This window comes from Synchiropus splendidus, chromosome 18 (genome assembly GCF_027744825.2).
Source record: "Synchiropus splendidus isolate RoL2022-P1 chromosome 18, RoL_Sspl_1.0, whole genome shotgun sequence".
Classification (NCBI taxonomy): domain Eukaryota; kingdom Metazoa; phylum Chordata; class Actinopteri; order Syngnathiformes; family Callionymidae; genus Synchiropus; species Synchiropus splendidus.
In genome coordinates, this window is record NC_071351.1 from 15189631 (window position 1) to 15207590 (window position 17960).

General features: G+C 40.9%; 1 protein-coding gene across 3 annotated transcripts in view; it reads left to right on the forward strand.

Moving 5' to 3' along the window:
- Positions 1–17960, forward strand: part of LOC128749460 (voltage-dependent calcium channel subunit alpha-2/delta-3-like) — a 72347-nt gene that overhangs the window by 24877 nt on the left and 29510 nt on the right. Inside the window, exons 5-14 of one of the 3 annotated variants that reach the window (XM_053849095.1) lie at positions 2853–3015; positions 4987–5118; positions 5389–5600; positions 6536–6610; positions 9604–9693; positions 9844–9957; positions 12766–12844; positions 13828–13961; positions 15277–15291; positions 15517–15534. In XM_053849095.1, the coding sequence (XP_053705070.1) occupies positions 2853–3015; positions 4987–5118; positions 5389–5600; positions 6536–6610; positions 9604–9693; positions 9844–9957; positions 12766–12844; positions 13828–13961; positions 15277–15291; positions 15517–15534 (1032 nt within the window). The remainder of the gene's footprint in view (positions 1–2852; positions 3016–4986; positions 5119–5388; positions 5601–6535; positions 6611–9603; positions 9694–9843; positions 9958–12765; positions 12845–13827; positions 13962–15276; positions 15292–15516; positions 15535–17960) is intronic. The other 2 variants (XM_053849096.1, XM_053849097.1) reach the window with 2 other exon arrangements.

Sequence of the window (17960 nt, forward strand, 5' to 3'; positions counted from 1 at the left end):
GACATGACGCTGCACGTGGTTCTCCTGTTGGATATCAAAGTCCCAGTTTTGAAGTCCACTGTATTGTATTTCATGTACTTGTTGTACTTGATGTGTAACTGTCCCAGCTCTGTTGTTAATCTGCACTATCCTCCTCACAGTGTCCCCCAGAGAGTGGGCGACGGTCGATGGTCCACATGTGATCGTTTGCTTAATGCACTGCATTAGCAGCATTGGCCACACTGAAATGCTGGAATGGCATAATTGACTTTCTCACCAAACACGCAGTTTGCCCTGACTGCATTCATACGCCCACTCTCTCCACTTAGCTGCTCAAGCTCAAGTCTAATGGGTGTTGGTGGAGTCTAAATTAAAGTCATCGTGCTGAGAATTTTAATTGTACTGGAAACCCCCTTATTAAATGAGACATATTTGCTATATTACTAATGGCACATGCCTGTAGTGGATCTTTATCTGTAGAAAGGCACTGTGTGGCAGAGGTGTACATCAATGCATGTGATCCAAACATGCTTGGTTCTGCTTTGCCGTCTGTGTTTGAACAGAGAGCGACAGATGTTTGCTCTGGGCTTTATTTAGGGGCCGAAATTAATCTAATATATTTCAATTTGCACAGGCCAGGATGAAAAATGGATGCAGGCCAGCAAAACTAGAGACACAAACAGAAACAAATAAACACTAGACAGATGCAACCTGGCAACCGCAATAATAGTCACACAGATGATGCTGATAGTCACCAAACCTTCCAAATGAACTGCATGAAAGAACGGTGGAATATGGAGTGGAGAGAGCTGCAAAGCGGGTGGTGACTGGATACAGGTTGTGAACAATAGAAGGAAAGAAGAGAAATAAAATGGCTTTTAGCTCTGGAAGGGGCCAGAAAGGATAATAAACCTGGCTTTTTATCGGAATGGCAGATGGAGGACACAATGCAGACACAATGGGGTTGTCTGCAGGTGTAGTTGACTTTTGCTGGTGCAGCATGCAGGCTGTTAAGCATGTGTCCAACATTATCTCTATTTTTCGCTCTGTCTTCTAATTTGCATTTTGACTCTGCATTCTTCTGGAGGAAAAAGATTAAAACATTTATAGATTTTGAAAAATGTTCACCTCCTCTGTCAATATATTTTCCTGTATTTAGTAATGGATTTTACATTGGAAATGTCATTTGAGTCCTGAACATGCCGACTATAGTAAGTGCAAAGGTGCTACCATGGCAACAATTCAATTTCATCATTATATTGTAATCACAGTCTAAATATTAGGTTGACTCAAAAATCTTTAAAATATTTATCATTTTTATTACTTTTATTTTAACTTTTTCCCCTTTTGACGGTATGTAATTACAATGCAACGTGAAATCCTTATCTATGTTGAAGTGTAGAAAGCCAAACTGTGCAAACTCACCTTGAAAAAACGGTGTTCTCCTTGATAAGTGGCCAGTAAGCCTAATTAGAACTGATGAATTACCCCGACAAGAGCGAGTTTACCTGTATAATTGATAGCTTTGTTGTTACTTAGGAAAGGTCTGGAGGGACGATGGTGCTCCTCTGGAGGATGTGGCCGAAAAGAAAGCCATTAAGGCATGTAATGGAGTTTGTTCCCAAAAAATTCATGAGGAATTGTGAAAGATGTTTGGCGACTTTGAGATGTCTTTTGTCAGTGTTTTCTTTTCAGTTTCATTCTGTGGTGTTTCTGTCGTTTCGGTCAAATCTACGCTCAAGAATCAATGTTCTGAGACTTGTCCTTCTATTTTTCTTTTCTTTTCAATGGAGAAAGCAATTTCACCTTAAGCCTCGTAATCACTACCGTGTACTACTGTCATTACTGTTGGGGCATGTTTACGTCAACAGTGAGTCACAAGGGTCTCAACGCAAGTCCAAAATGAAACTTTTCTTATTTCTTAGTGAAAATATTGAAGTTGAACCTTGTCATCTCAGTATGTGCATTTGTGTTCTTAATGTGTTACGAAGTTAAAAATGTATGTCATTTCCGGACTATATGCAGCGTGATCTGAACCCTGCAGCTTATACAACGTGGCTAATATATGGATTTTTACTAGCGAAAGAGCGTCATGGGGCCAAAATATTAAGCCTTCTCACAATGTCACAATGAAATCAATGGCAGTATGTTCAAAGCGCTCAAAATGCATTTTTCTCGCACGCGTTGGAACGAAGAACAGTGCATTTTGAGTGCTTTAATGTAAATGATAGATCTGCCAAGATCATGATTCAAGTTCAGAACACTGCAGTTTGCTTCATGAGTCGGTCTCGATGCTGGACCCCATTTTCAAAACTAGTTTAGAAGTGTTAAAAGAGTTTTTCAGCCCGTTGCACCACTGACCTTTCTCCAGCGTAGACAGCACCACAGCACCCGCGGCTTATAAACCGCCGCGCCTTTTGTATGAACAAGACGTTGAGTGAAAAACTAAGGAAACACAGCTCACTCAACAATATCAAAGACTTTGTCCAATGGGCTTGTGTCTGATTTTGTGCTGGCCTCTACGTTCACCTCCTTCTCTGGTTTGTTCAGACATAAGAGGGAGCAGGGAGCAACATGCTCTATATTGGTCTGGCTCAATGATTTATTAATGGTCTCCTCAGATTGTGCAGTTCTAAAAATACAGAGGAAGCAGAGCACCACATGCAGCATCTGGTTGGGAGGATGACTGTGCAGAAGTGAGATTTGTCAGCTAAGCATCAGTCCCTGTAACATCACGCATGTCTGTGATTAAACAGTCGGTGTTGGGGTCACCTCTGAAAGTGAGTTAGTCAGCGCTTGGATGACCCCGTTGTTGTGGATGTCGATAACAGTTCGACTCAATATGGTGTTTGTTCTCACCCTTGTATTCCCAGTATGAGTACTTCAATGCGGTTTTGATCAACGAGGTGGATGAGGAGGGGAAAAGCGTGGAACTTGGAGGGGAGTTCATCCTACAACCCAATGATCACTTCAACAACTTGTCCGTCAACCTGAGCCTCAGTGTGGTCCAAGTACCAACCAACATGTACAATAAAGGTGAGCTCAAGAGACCAGTACATTGATAGAAAATGTACTAAATGTGCTAAATACAACGTAATATGCAGTTAGATGATCTGGTTCCTTAGCTTTACCGTGCTGCTGCTGTTGTGAGTGAGGTGGAATAGAGATGAGTAAAAGTAGGTTAAATCATGAAGATAGCTTTTATTATGATCACTTTATTTTGTCAGGGAGATAAAAAGGTGATTCTGTATTTAACATGAATCCCATTAAGTAGGTTAAGTCAGAGTGGCGGACGAGCCACGCCACAAGCTAATTATAGTGAGGTGGGAACAAAAGAAATGAAGAGTGACGGCAGAGAGAGTGGAAAATTTAATTGTAGTGAAATAATTGGGGTCATTTTAATTTGATTCATACGCACATAGTTGGAGACTTGTAGAGAAGAGAAATGGATGTTTTCTCTTCAGACAAGTCATGGGAGCCACTGGTAACCAATTGAAATACACTGTACGACAGTCTCAACTTTGAATGACTCAAGTATTAATCCGGGGTGCTGTATAGGTCAAGTGCCCCCAACCAGTTTTGGACTGGAACCTGAAGGTATGTTGGGGACAGAAAAATGTGTTTTAAGGATGTGCAGTTGACCGTTGGTGACCTCGCAGAGATAATGGAAATAAACCATTATGCTTTTATATTTCAAAATTGGAAAAAAAAATCACTTGGTATTAAACTATATTCTATGTGAAAGTGTTCGATGTGCTGCTGCCCAGCACTTCATAAATGTTCCAGTGAGCTCATACACTATGATGACTGTAGTTTGTGAACATGATAGTGGACCGTGGCCTTCACTGAAGATTAATCGATCCATGGCGCTGCCACATACGTCTCCTAAACTCACACTGAATTAAAAACACAAGCCCCACCTTCATCTTTCACCGCGCTACCTGACAGAAACATTCACCATGGATGCTGTGAAGCTGTGCGTTTACTGGAAGTCAATATTCTCATGTTAGTCTGGAAAGTGTTCATGCACAAGCACATTTGTCACGTTACCCATCTCCAGCTACAGTTTTTACGTTTCACCAGCATTTGTTGATACATTTTAATACGTCATATATATGTAAATGAATGTGCATTTCTAACTACAGAGAATCATAGATGTTCTATCAAATTGAATTTACAAAGCGATTATTTAACAGTTTAGCAGGGAAGCAGGACTTATATATTTGCTCTAATCGTGACAATTTCAGATTATAATGGGACTCAGAAGTGAATGTATTGTTATGTAAAATAGCTTCCTGGATTAAACCCCAAATTCTCTCCTCCATGGAGGTGTTTGGGTGTTTACCATGAGGAGCGTTTTCTGTGCCAGCTTTCAGAAGACTAATTCAATCACAGCTTATTGGCTTCACTGTTGTGACTGTTGACAGCGAGACAATGATGCCAGATTAGAAGATGATGGGGAATCTGTGATTTGCTTCGTTGTCTTTCTGTCTCTCTCCCAGCGATTGTTCCACCTAGTCCTAAAACAGAACTAAGGCACATTAGTCTCTCCCCTTCTCGATCAGTATTTCACTACCTTTTCATACTGATTCCTGGATTTTCAAAGCAACTAATCCAGTTGGCTTCTAATGAGATTATTGACAGTATTTATGGATAGTTTATCATTATTTTCATTTTTACTGGTGGTGTAGTGAAAGCAAATTTCCCTAATTTGAAATCATCAGTGTTGGGGAGAGTTGAACTACGTGTAGTTTAAACAACGAAACTTGGCTACTGTTAAGCTATATTCATATTGTGTGCAACTACTTTTTGGTCATTTTTATAGCTAAACCACTCAAGCTACAAACAACAATTTTGGTCAGTAACATGAAATATATTTTGTATATATACTTGTATATACAATATACTTACGTATATATACGTACTATACGTCATATATTGGTGCCTTGTTGAAAGGAAAACATATGACCCTGAACTTCTGTTGAATTCTTGCTGATGCCTTCTCAGACTCAGCAATTGTGAATGGAGTCTACTGGTCTGAGGCCCTCAACAAAGTGTTTGTGGACAACTTTGAGAGGGACCCTTCTCTCATATGGCAGTACTTTGGCAGCGCAAAAGGCTTCTTCAGGCAGTATCCAGGTGAGCTAATGATTTTCTTTTGCTCATTTTTGTTTTGTTATTACACATAGCAACATATTTTGTCTTTAACTTCAAGCATCACTTAGCCGTGTAGGTTTGGATACACAGTGGCCAAGAAATAGTTGAAAAAAGCAATTATAATTGCTGCAACATACAAAAGAAGAGTTCCTCGGTTTTTTTTTTAGCCTTTCCGTGAAAATACAGTTTTGCAGATGAAGTGAATGGAATAGCGCCATTATTTCTTGACCTACTCTCCTGTGTGTCTTCCAGGGATCAAGTGGAAACCTGATGAACACGGGGTCATAGCGTTTGACTGTCGTAACCGGAAGTGGTACATCCAGGCTGCTACCTCTCCCAAGGATGTGGTGATTCTGGTCGATGTCAGCGGCAGCATGAAAGGCCTTCGACTCACCATCGCCCGTCAGACTGTCTCCTCGATACTTGATACTCTCGGAGATGATGACTTCTTTAACATAATCGCCGTAAGTCCATACATGTAGTGATCTTCCTATTTCTATTGCCAAAAGAAGTTCTACAGACTGGGGCTTTGACTTCAAGATCTGAGGGTGTTCTACAACAAATCAGCTTTCTGCCTGGCCACGCTGACAAACCATTAGCTGAATGAAGATTGTAACTGAAGAGTGTTGTGATTGGATCCTCCCTCAGGCACTGAAATTATTGTTATCACATCGCAGTCAGATGGAACTCTAGAACAGTGTGTGTCTTTGGGCTTGTGTGTGTGAGCTTGTGCAGGACTGCGTCTGATGCTATTTCACATCAAATCATAACTAGTCACTTTGCCAGCCTGCATTATCTCTCCCCACAGAACAAAGTCTTCATTATCATGTGATATCCTAATCCTGTTGTATTGGAAATGATTCTTTAAAAAAGTGAAGAAAAAGAGGCTTTAGAGGCGCAGGCAGAAACATTTTGTTTTCACAAAGCCCTCGAAAACGACGCACTAGTTTCATGATAATCACTCCTTTGTTCTTTTTATTGTTTCGGCTTATTGTGTCACCTTAATGCAAAGTTTTAACAACTTTTCTTTTTCCTGTGAAAGTGTGACACACAATTACCATGGGGGGTGATAAATAATTTGCAGCAAATTGTTTGTCGACTTCAAAAGTCTTTTAAGCTCAAAGTTTTGTTTCCTCAATGCAAAATAAAGGCAGAGTGCATTTGCACAAAGATTAGGGTGAAATTTTGAACTTCTGACAAACAGGCTTCTTTTCTTTCATGGACTTTGAAGCTTAATTTATACTCATGCATAACGTAGTGTGTTATCAGAGAGTGGCAGGCAGTTTGTGGATGTGCGTTATCAAGATGACTGACATCTGCTGCGTTGCCTTTTTTCTCTCAGGCTCTGAGGCTTTTAATTTTTTGTTTGAATTAATTGATGACCTTTGTTTTATTCCAGTATAATGAGGAACTGCACTACGTGGAGCCGTGCCTCAATGGAACTCTAGTACAGGCGGACGTCACCAACAAAGACGTGAGATTATATTACATTCTCCTCTATAATTCAATGAATGGCTTACATCAAATTCACTATATTTACTGGAGGATTAGCTATCTATTTTGAGCTGCTCTTGGACTCAACTCAACTCCACTGAAAAGTCCAGCAACATTGGCAAGAATATTAATTTTACCTGCTACACATTCAGTGGAAGAGCACCAGAGTTGATGAGGCTCTCAGCATATTCCCCAGGTGCAATTCCAAAATAATATTCTCTCCAAATTTATATAAAAAGTTTAAAACTGGTTATCCTGGTTGGCACTGGGTGGGGTTGATGCTGCTGCTGTTCCCATCTTTTTGATGATGCCTCTCTCGACACACCATGAGCACACAGTGAGTAAAAGTAGGGTCCAATCGCTTTCCTTATACGGTAACTTCTTAGGTCACATTTGTGCATTTGATGGTGATTCTCTCGCACATTTATATTTTATTGAAAAACAATTATTTATATTATCCTATAGCATAAAGCTCACTCTTAAAGCAGCTGTACGTTAAGATGAGAATATTTACTTTTGGCGGAGCCACAGGTAAATGTAATTGCAGGCCGTCCTAAAGCTGGGTCTCTGGTCCCGCCCCCATCCCATATTTGTTTATGAGGAAAGCCCGTGCCGAAACAGCGAAAAATTTAATCACAGATGGCAATATACACAACACTGTCCAGCATATACTTGCAAAGTCAACTCTAGAAGCATCTATCAGTCAGGGATGGAACTCCGTCATGCAGTCAGTGAGGAGAGGCAGGATCCAGCGATAAGGATGAAGCAAAGGGGGAAGTTTGAGCATTTACTGATTAGGTGACAACAAACTAAGCAATCTTTTAGTTATGAGAAATGAATCTGTAAGATGCAGCCTTCATCAGGGGTCTGCCTCCTTCTCATGTCCACACACTTGAGTTCCGCAAGCAACAAACATCAGTCATTGTGATCTTTCTTACCGGATTCTTCCGTGAAAACATGCTGAAAACCATCATGTTCATATCATCGGCTCTCACTTAAGCCATGGCGATTCGCCACCATAGAATAATAAAGAGGAATTTGCAGCCTTTTTCCACTCACTTTATTACATCATGACTGTCATGTATTTCAATAAAGAGCAGACAGCAATCAACGTGTGAGCATCGAAACGTCCGTTTATCTATTACGAGTTTACTGTGGACGCAGACATCAGAGTTAGAAACTATTCTTCAATCAGTTCCAGAACAATCGCCAAGGATGATGAAATGTGGTGCTGGTTGCGCTGCTGCATCAGCTCCGAGCAGGCCTGCAGATCAGAGGACTCAACGGCAGCAGCTACAGATAGAACATGAGATATAACATGTTACACTTGTCCAAACCAGATGGACCGTAAACAGTGCAACTGACAGTGGATCGACTATTTTCTGTCTGATAAATGCGAGCGGACATTAGCCACAGACGTTAACCGCAAGCGGCTAATGTCGGAGTTAAAACGTTTTGCTGGATAGATCTACACTATACTGTGATAAACCCAATAAAATGAGTAACGGACACTTACACGGACACTGCTATCATCAACACTAACTTCCCCAAATTTGATAACACACCCAAGACTCACAGTAAGAACAAAGAATGCTTAGCAAGTCTGGTACAAACTCCACAATATATTGACTAACACGACTCGCGCTGTAATTAGCATCGTGGCTAATGGGTTTGGCTACCTATATATTCACTGAACGCTTCAACAGTGCAATATGACAAACTGCAGACATCTAGAAGTGTGTTAGAACATGAGCAAGTGATTTTCGCTAGCAATCATTTCATTGAAAAACCATTCCCCTACACAATGTATATCTATCCCATTTTAGCACCGCAGTCCATTTGTTTCGCTGCAGACATATATACACTACACTTACATACAAACAACAAGCATATAGACATTTGTTTAATGATTTGGCAACACAACAGAGATAGCAAGTAACACAAAATTGACTTACAAGTCGAGTAGATACATCGCCACTTCAAGATCAGATGAACAGCCTTTTGTAGCTCTCAGTTATTGCCAGGCTATAAATGCACCTCCTATATTGATACTTAACTGGGATCTTGCGCATTCCATTCCTCTGTCATGATGTAAAAAAGGAACTCAGCTCGCTGCCCTTCTGTCTTAAAGTGTTGCGGTGGGGATGGAGATGGGGAAGTGATGCCACTCACACAACATGCCTCCGGGTGGCTCGCCCAGAGAAAGTTACATACTCCAAGGGAGCGTTTAACAGAGAGCTGGAGAGTCTGACTCTGGGATTTTGGACTGTTCAAAATGAAACCTCAGGAAAAATCTCAGGAAATATAAAAATAATCTGTTTATGTCTGAATGTTACACATTGTTGCTTTAAGTGAATGGTCTATAAGATTTATATCATATAAAACCTTCCACTGCACATCGCCATACAAAGGTTCACAATATACTTTTCAATACTCCCAATTCCCAGAAAAAGCCTCATGACACTTTCTGCTTTCAGAGACGTTAAGGAACTTAAATAGTGCAGTGTGTGGGAGGCGTTAGTGCTGGCAAACCGTTGACTTATTGTGCGTCATGATTACCAGGAGCAAATTAGTACTTCTTAATCCAAGACTCACCTGTCAAACCCACATGGCAGAACAGTTCTGACTGCCACTTGCAGTCCGCTGACTGACTACTGCCTGCTGTTCGCCAGCGATTTACTTTAGCCTGAACGTGCACATGAACCTGCAACAATCTCCCACAAAATCTTGCTATTCAAGAGTGCAAAAAAAAGTAATTAAATATTGATGTCTGTGTTAGTCAGCCTCAACTTTGTTTGTCCTTAAAAAACAAGCTCTTCATCGTAATGAATTTGATGAGGCAGCAAACACTAATGAGTGGAAACCTCCACAATATTGTCCAATAATCACTATAAATAATCATAAATGACTGTAATTATTGTCATTGTTTGTCTCCATGGCTGTGACTTCTTCCCTTCAACATTGTTTTTCCAGCATTTCCGGGAACATCTGGACAAGCTGTTTGCTCAAGGCATCGGCATGTTGGACGTGGCGCTGACTGAAGCCTTCAACCTGCTGAGCGATGTAAGTCAGGGACAGCGCCCCCTGTCACATTACAGATTAATCAGATGGCTGTAATAAATCATGAAGCAGCACAATTGTATAAACAATTAGTCGGGTTGGATCATTGTATCTCATCACAATGACATCAAACACAGCAGCGTCTCTTCGCAGTTCAATGAGACTGGGAGGGGCAGCGAGTGCAGCCAGGCCATCATGCTGGTGACTGATGGAGCGGTGGACACTTATGATGCTATCTTTGCCAAGTACAACTGGCCAGAGAGAAAGGTAACGTAACCTACACACAATATGTCAGTTATTCTACATCAGGGCAGTTCAGTGATGAGATCATTAAAACTCATTTTCTCTCTGATTCATGGACCTCACTGACAACTGATGCCCCCCATGGCCGTAGTAGCCTTATGTTTTTATTCTCACTATGTTTTAATGTGATTGTGAGCATACTGAGATTATTTATCTTGTAAACCTCCAGATATCTATAAGATTATATTTAGATTTACATGGTTTTTGAGGTGGGTGACCGTATTCCCTTGGGTGTTTTTTCTGCCTGGTGGTCCCAAATGAAGCTGGTAAGCCCCCCTCCCTTCCTCAGACGTCTCATGGTTTCACACCAGCGAACAGTTGAGGGACAAGACGGCTAGATAGTTCTGTCTTAGATAGTTCTATCTAAAAGAAGCTCCTCTGATAGTAGTAGTCTTCTTTCTCTGTCACATCGCCCATTTGTACTACCACAAACACACACACACACACACACACACACATATATATATATATATATATATATATATATATATATATATATATATATATATATATATATATATTCCTCCTTGTATGATATATGTATGTATGTTGTATGATATTAGGTTTTATGGATGGACTTCATACAAAGAGGAAGTGTTTAACGATATATTGTCTTGCCTTGAAATACATCAATACTCCAATAATCTCATGACCTCCTTTTTTGAGACTCCCCCGCTTTAACTTTTAGACCCAGTGATGTGACGGAGGTTTTGCTGCATGAATAAGCAACATGTCAATGAGGAAATGAAACGCTCAGCTCATAAACAGCATCTTTCTAAAGGAGGGTGACACAAAGTTTTGTGCTTGCTTTAGGCACCAAGGCAAAAGTGTTGTAACAGACACTGTTCATTCATGGGTGCACAATTTGCATGAAGTATTCCCAACTGTATTCCGTGTAGACATTGCACCTGTCTCCCCCTCCTTTAGGGCGCACACCCTGTTCCCACCAGCTGCTGCCCTGTTCGTTGGCTGTTCTGATTCACCAAGCTGCAGTGAAAGTGTTAGCTAATGTGCCATACGGAAGTATTTCTAGAAAAATGAAAGTGTGGTTTAAATTTTTGGTCTTTTTTTTTTTTACATATATACCATCTTTCATTTGATAACCTTGGTCGATTTTCGACTATTGTTGCATTTTCACCGTGAACTCGCATGTGTGTACAGCATTTATAAAACACGGGAGGTACAGAGACAATGCAGAGAACGGCAGTTCAACAGGAGTCAACCTGTCCATCGCTTCCATGATGAGAGTCAAATTTTGACTGCACGTACAGAAGGAACATTATGGTGTTGCTTGTACCTTTGCAGACGACGTCTCAGAGTATGCGTGATGCAACACACAGTCATACACACTGACATTTCAGCCACAACTCTGCAATTTCAGAGGGTGCTTGAGCCCTGAATCACCCACAGAATCGGGGAGGTATCTGCTTCTTGAAAGAAATTAAAACGATTATTCACCTTAAATGTGCGTGAAAAGAAAAAAAAAATGTACTGTGTAGTTTTAACTTTAAACTTCAATTTCCATACCACAATAATCAGAGAATAAGGTATTATCAATCACATGACTGAGTTTGGACTCATATTACATGGCTGTCAACTTGACTTTTAATCATTTTTTCCGTGCTCTGATTTGCAAAGCATGTGTATTTATCCATGCGTGGTCTATGTGATTTTGTGATATTGTCACATTTAGCATGAAAGGTGTCTCTAAAATACATGCTTATGTTCCCCGTTGTCTGGGTTTTAAGTTTTGTACCGTCCCCTGCATACGTAATTCCTCTCTGACTCACTTTGATGTTTAATTTGCTCTCAGTTTTGACTGTCACGTGGTGAAAACACATCACGGCATGCTGACTACTGCAGAGGCGCCTCTTAACTCTTAAGTGTGTTTACGCACTGTTGTGTTTTTGCCTCTCGCGCTCCCTCTCTCTGGCAAAGTCATTAAACTAAGTGAGTTTGCTTGAATAGATGGTGATTATATCATAATAGAAGCTGACAGCTATTTAAACAGTAGAACTCATGGTTAACAATAGTCAAATTTTCTGATGGGTTATTAGAGACTTGGGACACTGTTTGTATCAATTTCATTGACTGTAACATTGGATAATTAGTATAATTGAAGGGTATTTTTCAAAAACAAAAATGCTGTTTAAAACTTCATTTGCACAAGGTGTTTAAGAACCTTCTGTTACATTCAGACTGACCAAAAAAACAACAACTGAATAAAAGGGAGCTACGTATTGCAGATGTGTCCCGGCGGCCTGCATATGGTGCAGTCTGGCAGCTTTATTCTTCACGCTCTGCACACACACACCTGCTAACCTGCTGCTGCCTCGTCCAACACATTGCCAGCAATGGGATGGCAGCAGAGGGTTTGGAAAACATCTCTTCATGGTGCTCATAGATTGATAATGACCCATATTAGCTGAGAGCGTCTTGGTAGAACATGGAAAAGCACAGTATGTCTCCTTTAAATTTCTGGAGATGAGACATCTCCTTGGAATGTGATGTTAGTCATTACCTTTTAAATACAAGCCTGTTGTTTTGAATAATTTCCATCATGTCAACTGTAAATACGGTGCATTAAATAGATGTCAAGCTGTTGCAATTTCTCCTGTGCTAACTATTTAAATGCTCAGCTGTCCACTAGTCGCTCACAGATAAAGACTGCTTCCCAACATTTACTTTGCTATCTCTCATAGACTGGTCTGCCGGGCCCCATCAAAGTGCGATTAAAATGACTGACAGGCGCTATCTACCTTCTCTGCGTAGGTCCGCATATTCCCCTACCTGATTGGTCGAGAGTCAGCCTTCGCTGATAATCTGAAATGGATGGCGTGTGCTAACAAAGGTGAGTCTCCACTCTGCCTTCTCCTTTCCTTCACCTTGTGTGATATGTTGTGTTAAGTTTTGTTTGGTAGAGCAAACCAGTGTGTCCACCCACTTCCGAAGAGACGTGTTTGTCACAATTAACATTTGTTTATGACAGCGAGCGGTGGGTTGCGGCAGTGATCTGTCACATTACATCATCCTCAACCAGCCTTTGGTCAAAACTATCTCAACAATACAGCACTCAGCAGCTGCTTTTTGTGTGGTCATGGCTGTCCGGCACTTTACCTCAGGTTTCTATTTTTAGCTGTGTGACGAGTGACAGAGACTGACTGGCTCCAACTCCTTAAGCGGGTGTAGATAAGACAGGCAAGCGTTGGTCTGACTCGCTTATATACCACCTACCTATATCCAATGTAACCATTACTAGCTAGCAACAAGCATGATGACTTTTTTAAGTATTTCCCAACAGCACCACTTTTCTGTCTCGTCTGCACTGAAGTAAAGACTCTGCTGGCATCAGTGACCCCACAATTCCTTGTGGTCTGATTTTCTCCTCCACAATCCCACAGTGATGGAAGTAGTTTCCAGTTTTTACGGATGGCTTGCAACACAGAGCTGCCTCTTCAACTTCTTTCCCCAGTACCGTCTGCGTCTTTCTCTCCCTCGCTGTTTTACCGCTGTCCTGATTCGCTCCTTCCCTTTCCCTCCTGCTGAGATAACAGTATATTTCCTTCAGCGCATTCGCATTTGCATCATAATGGCGGTATTACCATCATAGGAATGGCAACACATTTGATATAAATGGGTCTTTCCATAACATTTACATACTGTTTAGTCATTCTCAGACCCATACTGGGTCACTTCCATGTTCACCACATCTGGCTTCATCTGTCTGCAAGCAACAAACAGTAAACTCTAATCGCCTAAGTAGTGAGTGGATCATCTTGATTGATTTGATCTTTCTTTCACGCTCCCTTGTTCTTTCACTCATCTGGCTGGCAGGCTATTTCACCCAAATTTCCACCCTGGCGGACGTGCAGGAGAATGTGATGGAATATCTCCACGTCTTGAGTCGACCCAAGGTGATTGATCGGGAGCATGACACGGTGTGGACTGAGGCTTACATTGACAACACTGTGAGTACACCAGACAACACACAATGTCATTGAAGTGCTTCTGTTTTTACATTCTCATTCAATAATATGGACTAAAAACTCTCAGAGAACGCTTGACGGAGAAGCGTTTGCATGTTGACATGATGACAGCTGATACAATGCCTTCATAGTTGGAGAATAAGGTTCTGCAAATGCTGCCCCCCCTGGCAAGAGTGAGAACTGAAGTAATGGGATCCAGACACAAGGGCAAAGGCATTATGTGACACTGGAGGATGTAGCTGACTCAGTAGGTAGTGCAAAAGTTGCGTCCTGTTTGTCACCTTTGGCCTCGATTGTATATATATATATATAGTATATAAATAAAGTTCTTTGTGAGAGATATAGCCATGAATAAAAACAAAATTATTTGAACTATTATGACCTGAATTTACAGATTTTGGTTATTCACAGATCGTATATTTCTTTTTTTGGAAAAGAAAAACACTAAAACAAATACCTTAGTTATTAACCAGAAGGATTATTATGGGCTGATCCATGCTATCTGCAATCAAGTGCATCATCACGTGGGCAAAGTGTGGCCCAGCGACCGTGTGCTGCCTGTATTTTTGTGGCCCGTTTGACGTCAGACTAAAACTGTAACTCATACTGTATGTCCTTATTTTCCTGGCTTTTTTGTTCTTTCTCCTTATTCAGCCCCACCACTTCAGCAGTAAATATAACATGCTCTTGTTTTAAGACTAACTTTTTCGTCTTTTCATTGACCATTTTTGGAGTTTTTCTTGTTCCGTAAAATACATTGAAGGAACACTGAAAATATATTCTGAAATAAATTGCCTTTTTATCTTGAACATCTAGTCCAAGGTTGGTCTATATTCAAATTAACTGCATATAAAGTGACATATTTTAATAGGTTTCATGGTATATTTACACTTCTTAATGCCATTAACTACATTTCATCTTCTTAGGTTCATTTTCTTTCCTTGTTACTTAAGTATATATTCTGGATATGTTTCTTTTGGCATAATGGCCCCTCGCAATCGTTACAGTTTCTAATGTGGCCCTTTCGGAAATGTAATTGCCCACCTCTGGTCTAAATATATGCCCTTATTTATTAACACGTTTATTTTGTGTGGGGGGACCTAAACCAGGGGTACGGGATGCTGCAAAAAAGTACTTAACACGTTATCAATGTTATTTTTTCCCCACATACTCATCATAAGCAATTACTGAGAAAGTTCAGCCTCCTGTCAGAAATGTCCTCTGCTTCTTCTCCTGTCCCCTTCTGTGTCCTCTTCCCATTATTTTCTTCCTTTCTCCTCATTATCTACTTTCAAAGTACATGCACTCAGCGGTGAGTGGGTTTTCCTTTCTTGTTATGAACCTTTTAGCTTTAAAGCGCTGCACTCCAAAAGAATGAACATTCATAAGTCTGCACTCAAAACAATGTCAGTAAATTTGACTCATTGAGAGAAAAGTACTTTCAAATTCTTTCCAACACGTTCAATTGAATTTTGACTCCCCTTTTTCCTTTCACATCCCACTCCTCCCTTCGTGCTTTTCCGTCTTCTCCCTTGAGCTCCCCCAAGCGCAACAGGTAAAACTGATTTGCGGCGATTGTTGTGTTGTGTTGAGGCCTGTTGTGTGGTTTACTCCATTTGCATGTTCCAGGTACCATCGTTGGACTCTTTGTGCTGTGTTTTTCGACTCAAGTGTTGCAGCTTCTTGTCGGTTCAGAACGTTTTTCTCTGTGTTTGTGCACGGGGAGATGATTTCATGGTGATGTTGTGGTTCTGGGTGTGCCATGGAACTTGGAGCCGGCACTCTGTTATCTGGAAGATGTTTCTTATGCAATGTTCACATTGAATGATCATTTTTTATTTCAGCACACAACCAACTCAGACAAAGTCAGCTCTCTTCTTATCTCTCAACTAGTTGTTCGTAAACACCTTGATTTCCAAGATTTTCTGTTATTTTCTTCAGCATGGCCTTGTTGAATTTTATTTCTTCAAATTTTGACTGGCAATGTTAACAAATATCTAATCTAGATAATGCATAAGTCTCTTTCTATGAAACCAGTTTATATATTAATAGGTGCAAGGCATTTTTAACACAGTTTATGAATCTCTTTTTCTTCTCCTTTTTTAAACACCGATTTTTTTATATTAGAAATGCTGGATTTGTTATTTTATTGGAAGTTTTCGAAATTCAGTCTACATTCTAAAATCCCTTATGGAGTCATAGTTTTCATTGTTCTCCTTAAATAATTTTTGGTAGATCCAGAGGCGTGGAGGCACACGACCCAGATGTTGTATGATGTATTCCCACCTGCATTTTATTCCAGCTTTGCGTGATAAGGACTATCTTAGGAGTTCAGATCATGATGGATGCCTGCCATTGTTCCTAATGCTCCTCTTACTTTATCTCTCTCACCCTATCAGCTCAGCCTAGAAAATCCTCCTGGCCTCTCTTTTCTTCAGTGCTTTTGTCCACCTTCTCCCCTCAGTTTCATTCATCATTCTCACGTGAACTACCTTCATCCATCATTGGCTGCCTTATCTGACTTTGTTTCCCACTTTGCTGGATGATCTGACATTGGCGCTCAGGGATGATGAGGCGGAGGTTCAAGTGACAGTGATGTCTCAGGAGGTTATTTAAGGACACGATGCTGGTTGGAAAAGTTCTATAAAGAATCCTCTGAATGGAAGCTAAACAGATGTTTTTTTTAGGCTGGAGGAAAATGAAGGAGCAAATTCTGCAACAGATTTTTCAAAAGGTCTTGAGTGTTTTAGAGTTTGAGACCTGTCTAGTGTGTTTCTTTTCTTGGATAGTTTAAGCCCTTGTCTTATATGTAATAGCTTGAAAACAGCTCTCATATTTTCTCCTGTAGAAGATGAAGAAGCTAGAGCCATTCTGTGACAGGTCTTATTTTGCAGCAGCAAGATGTTCCACCGCTTTGATCCAGGTCTGATCCTGGTTTGTCATTGGACAAAGTTGTGATCACTATTCCTCAGCTCCTCAATGTCCGTCACAGGCAAGAGAGTCTTCAGCAGTCACATTGTGTTCTTGCTGCTAAAGAGAGTGGCTATATCACCACAGTTTAACTAGAACGTCAATTTTAACTGGTGAAAATTGTGGAGCCCATTTGGAAGCCAGTGCACCATTGTTAAAACTAGCCTTCTTCTGTAATGGATATCAGCATCATGGCTTGTCAAGGAGATCGAACCCAGAAGCTGAATTGGTGCAGGTTTACAGATGACCCGGGAGAGTGAGGGTAGTTTTAACGATGACAATAAAATATATGAACACAAAAGACGAACAGGAACGATGACCAAGGGCGTCAACACCATAACGTTGAGTGAGGAACACGAACAGGGGTAGGGAAAAACCTGAAACTGAAAACAGAAGGATAAGATTAAGTCTGACCGAGAGGGACAACAGAAAACACACTCGGAGGTTGCTCACGAGGCCCAAATAACAAAAAGTGCTCGGTGGTGGATCTACACACACACACAAGGAATAACTACAATGCGGAGAAACAGAAAAGGTGAGTCTAAACAAAAACACCCACACGTGAACTAGCAGCAAGAAGCGATAAACAGAAAACAGAGGAATGAGAGTAAACTAAGGAGGCGGCTGGGAAAAACGTCAAGCACGCACAGAAGCAGGAGCACGTCAGTCGAAGGAGTTTACCGCGAGGACGCAAAGCAACCATCTGGCGACAAGAGCAGGCACTGAGGTGTTAAAATCCATGAGAGCTTGATTAGCAAATGAATGCTTGCTGTGTCGCTCGTAAAGCTGGGGAAAAACAAGGAAACAGAAACATGGAACCGAACGGGAAATAACAAAGGCATGAGAGAAAACGGAACATAACAATCAGAAGATGCATGCAGCCACTGCCAAGAAAAATGTCATAATCATTCCTCTGTCTTTTGGGGACAACAGTATCCCTGGGATGAGCTTTGTTTTTCAAGATCAAAAGCATTGGTTTTAGGCCAACAATAGACATGTTATCTGGCCCGG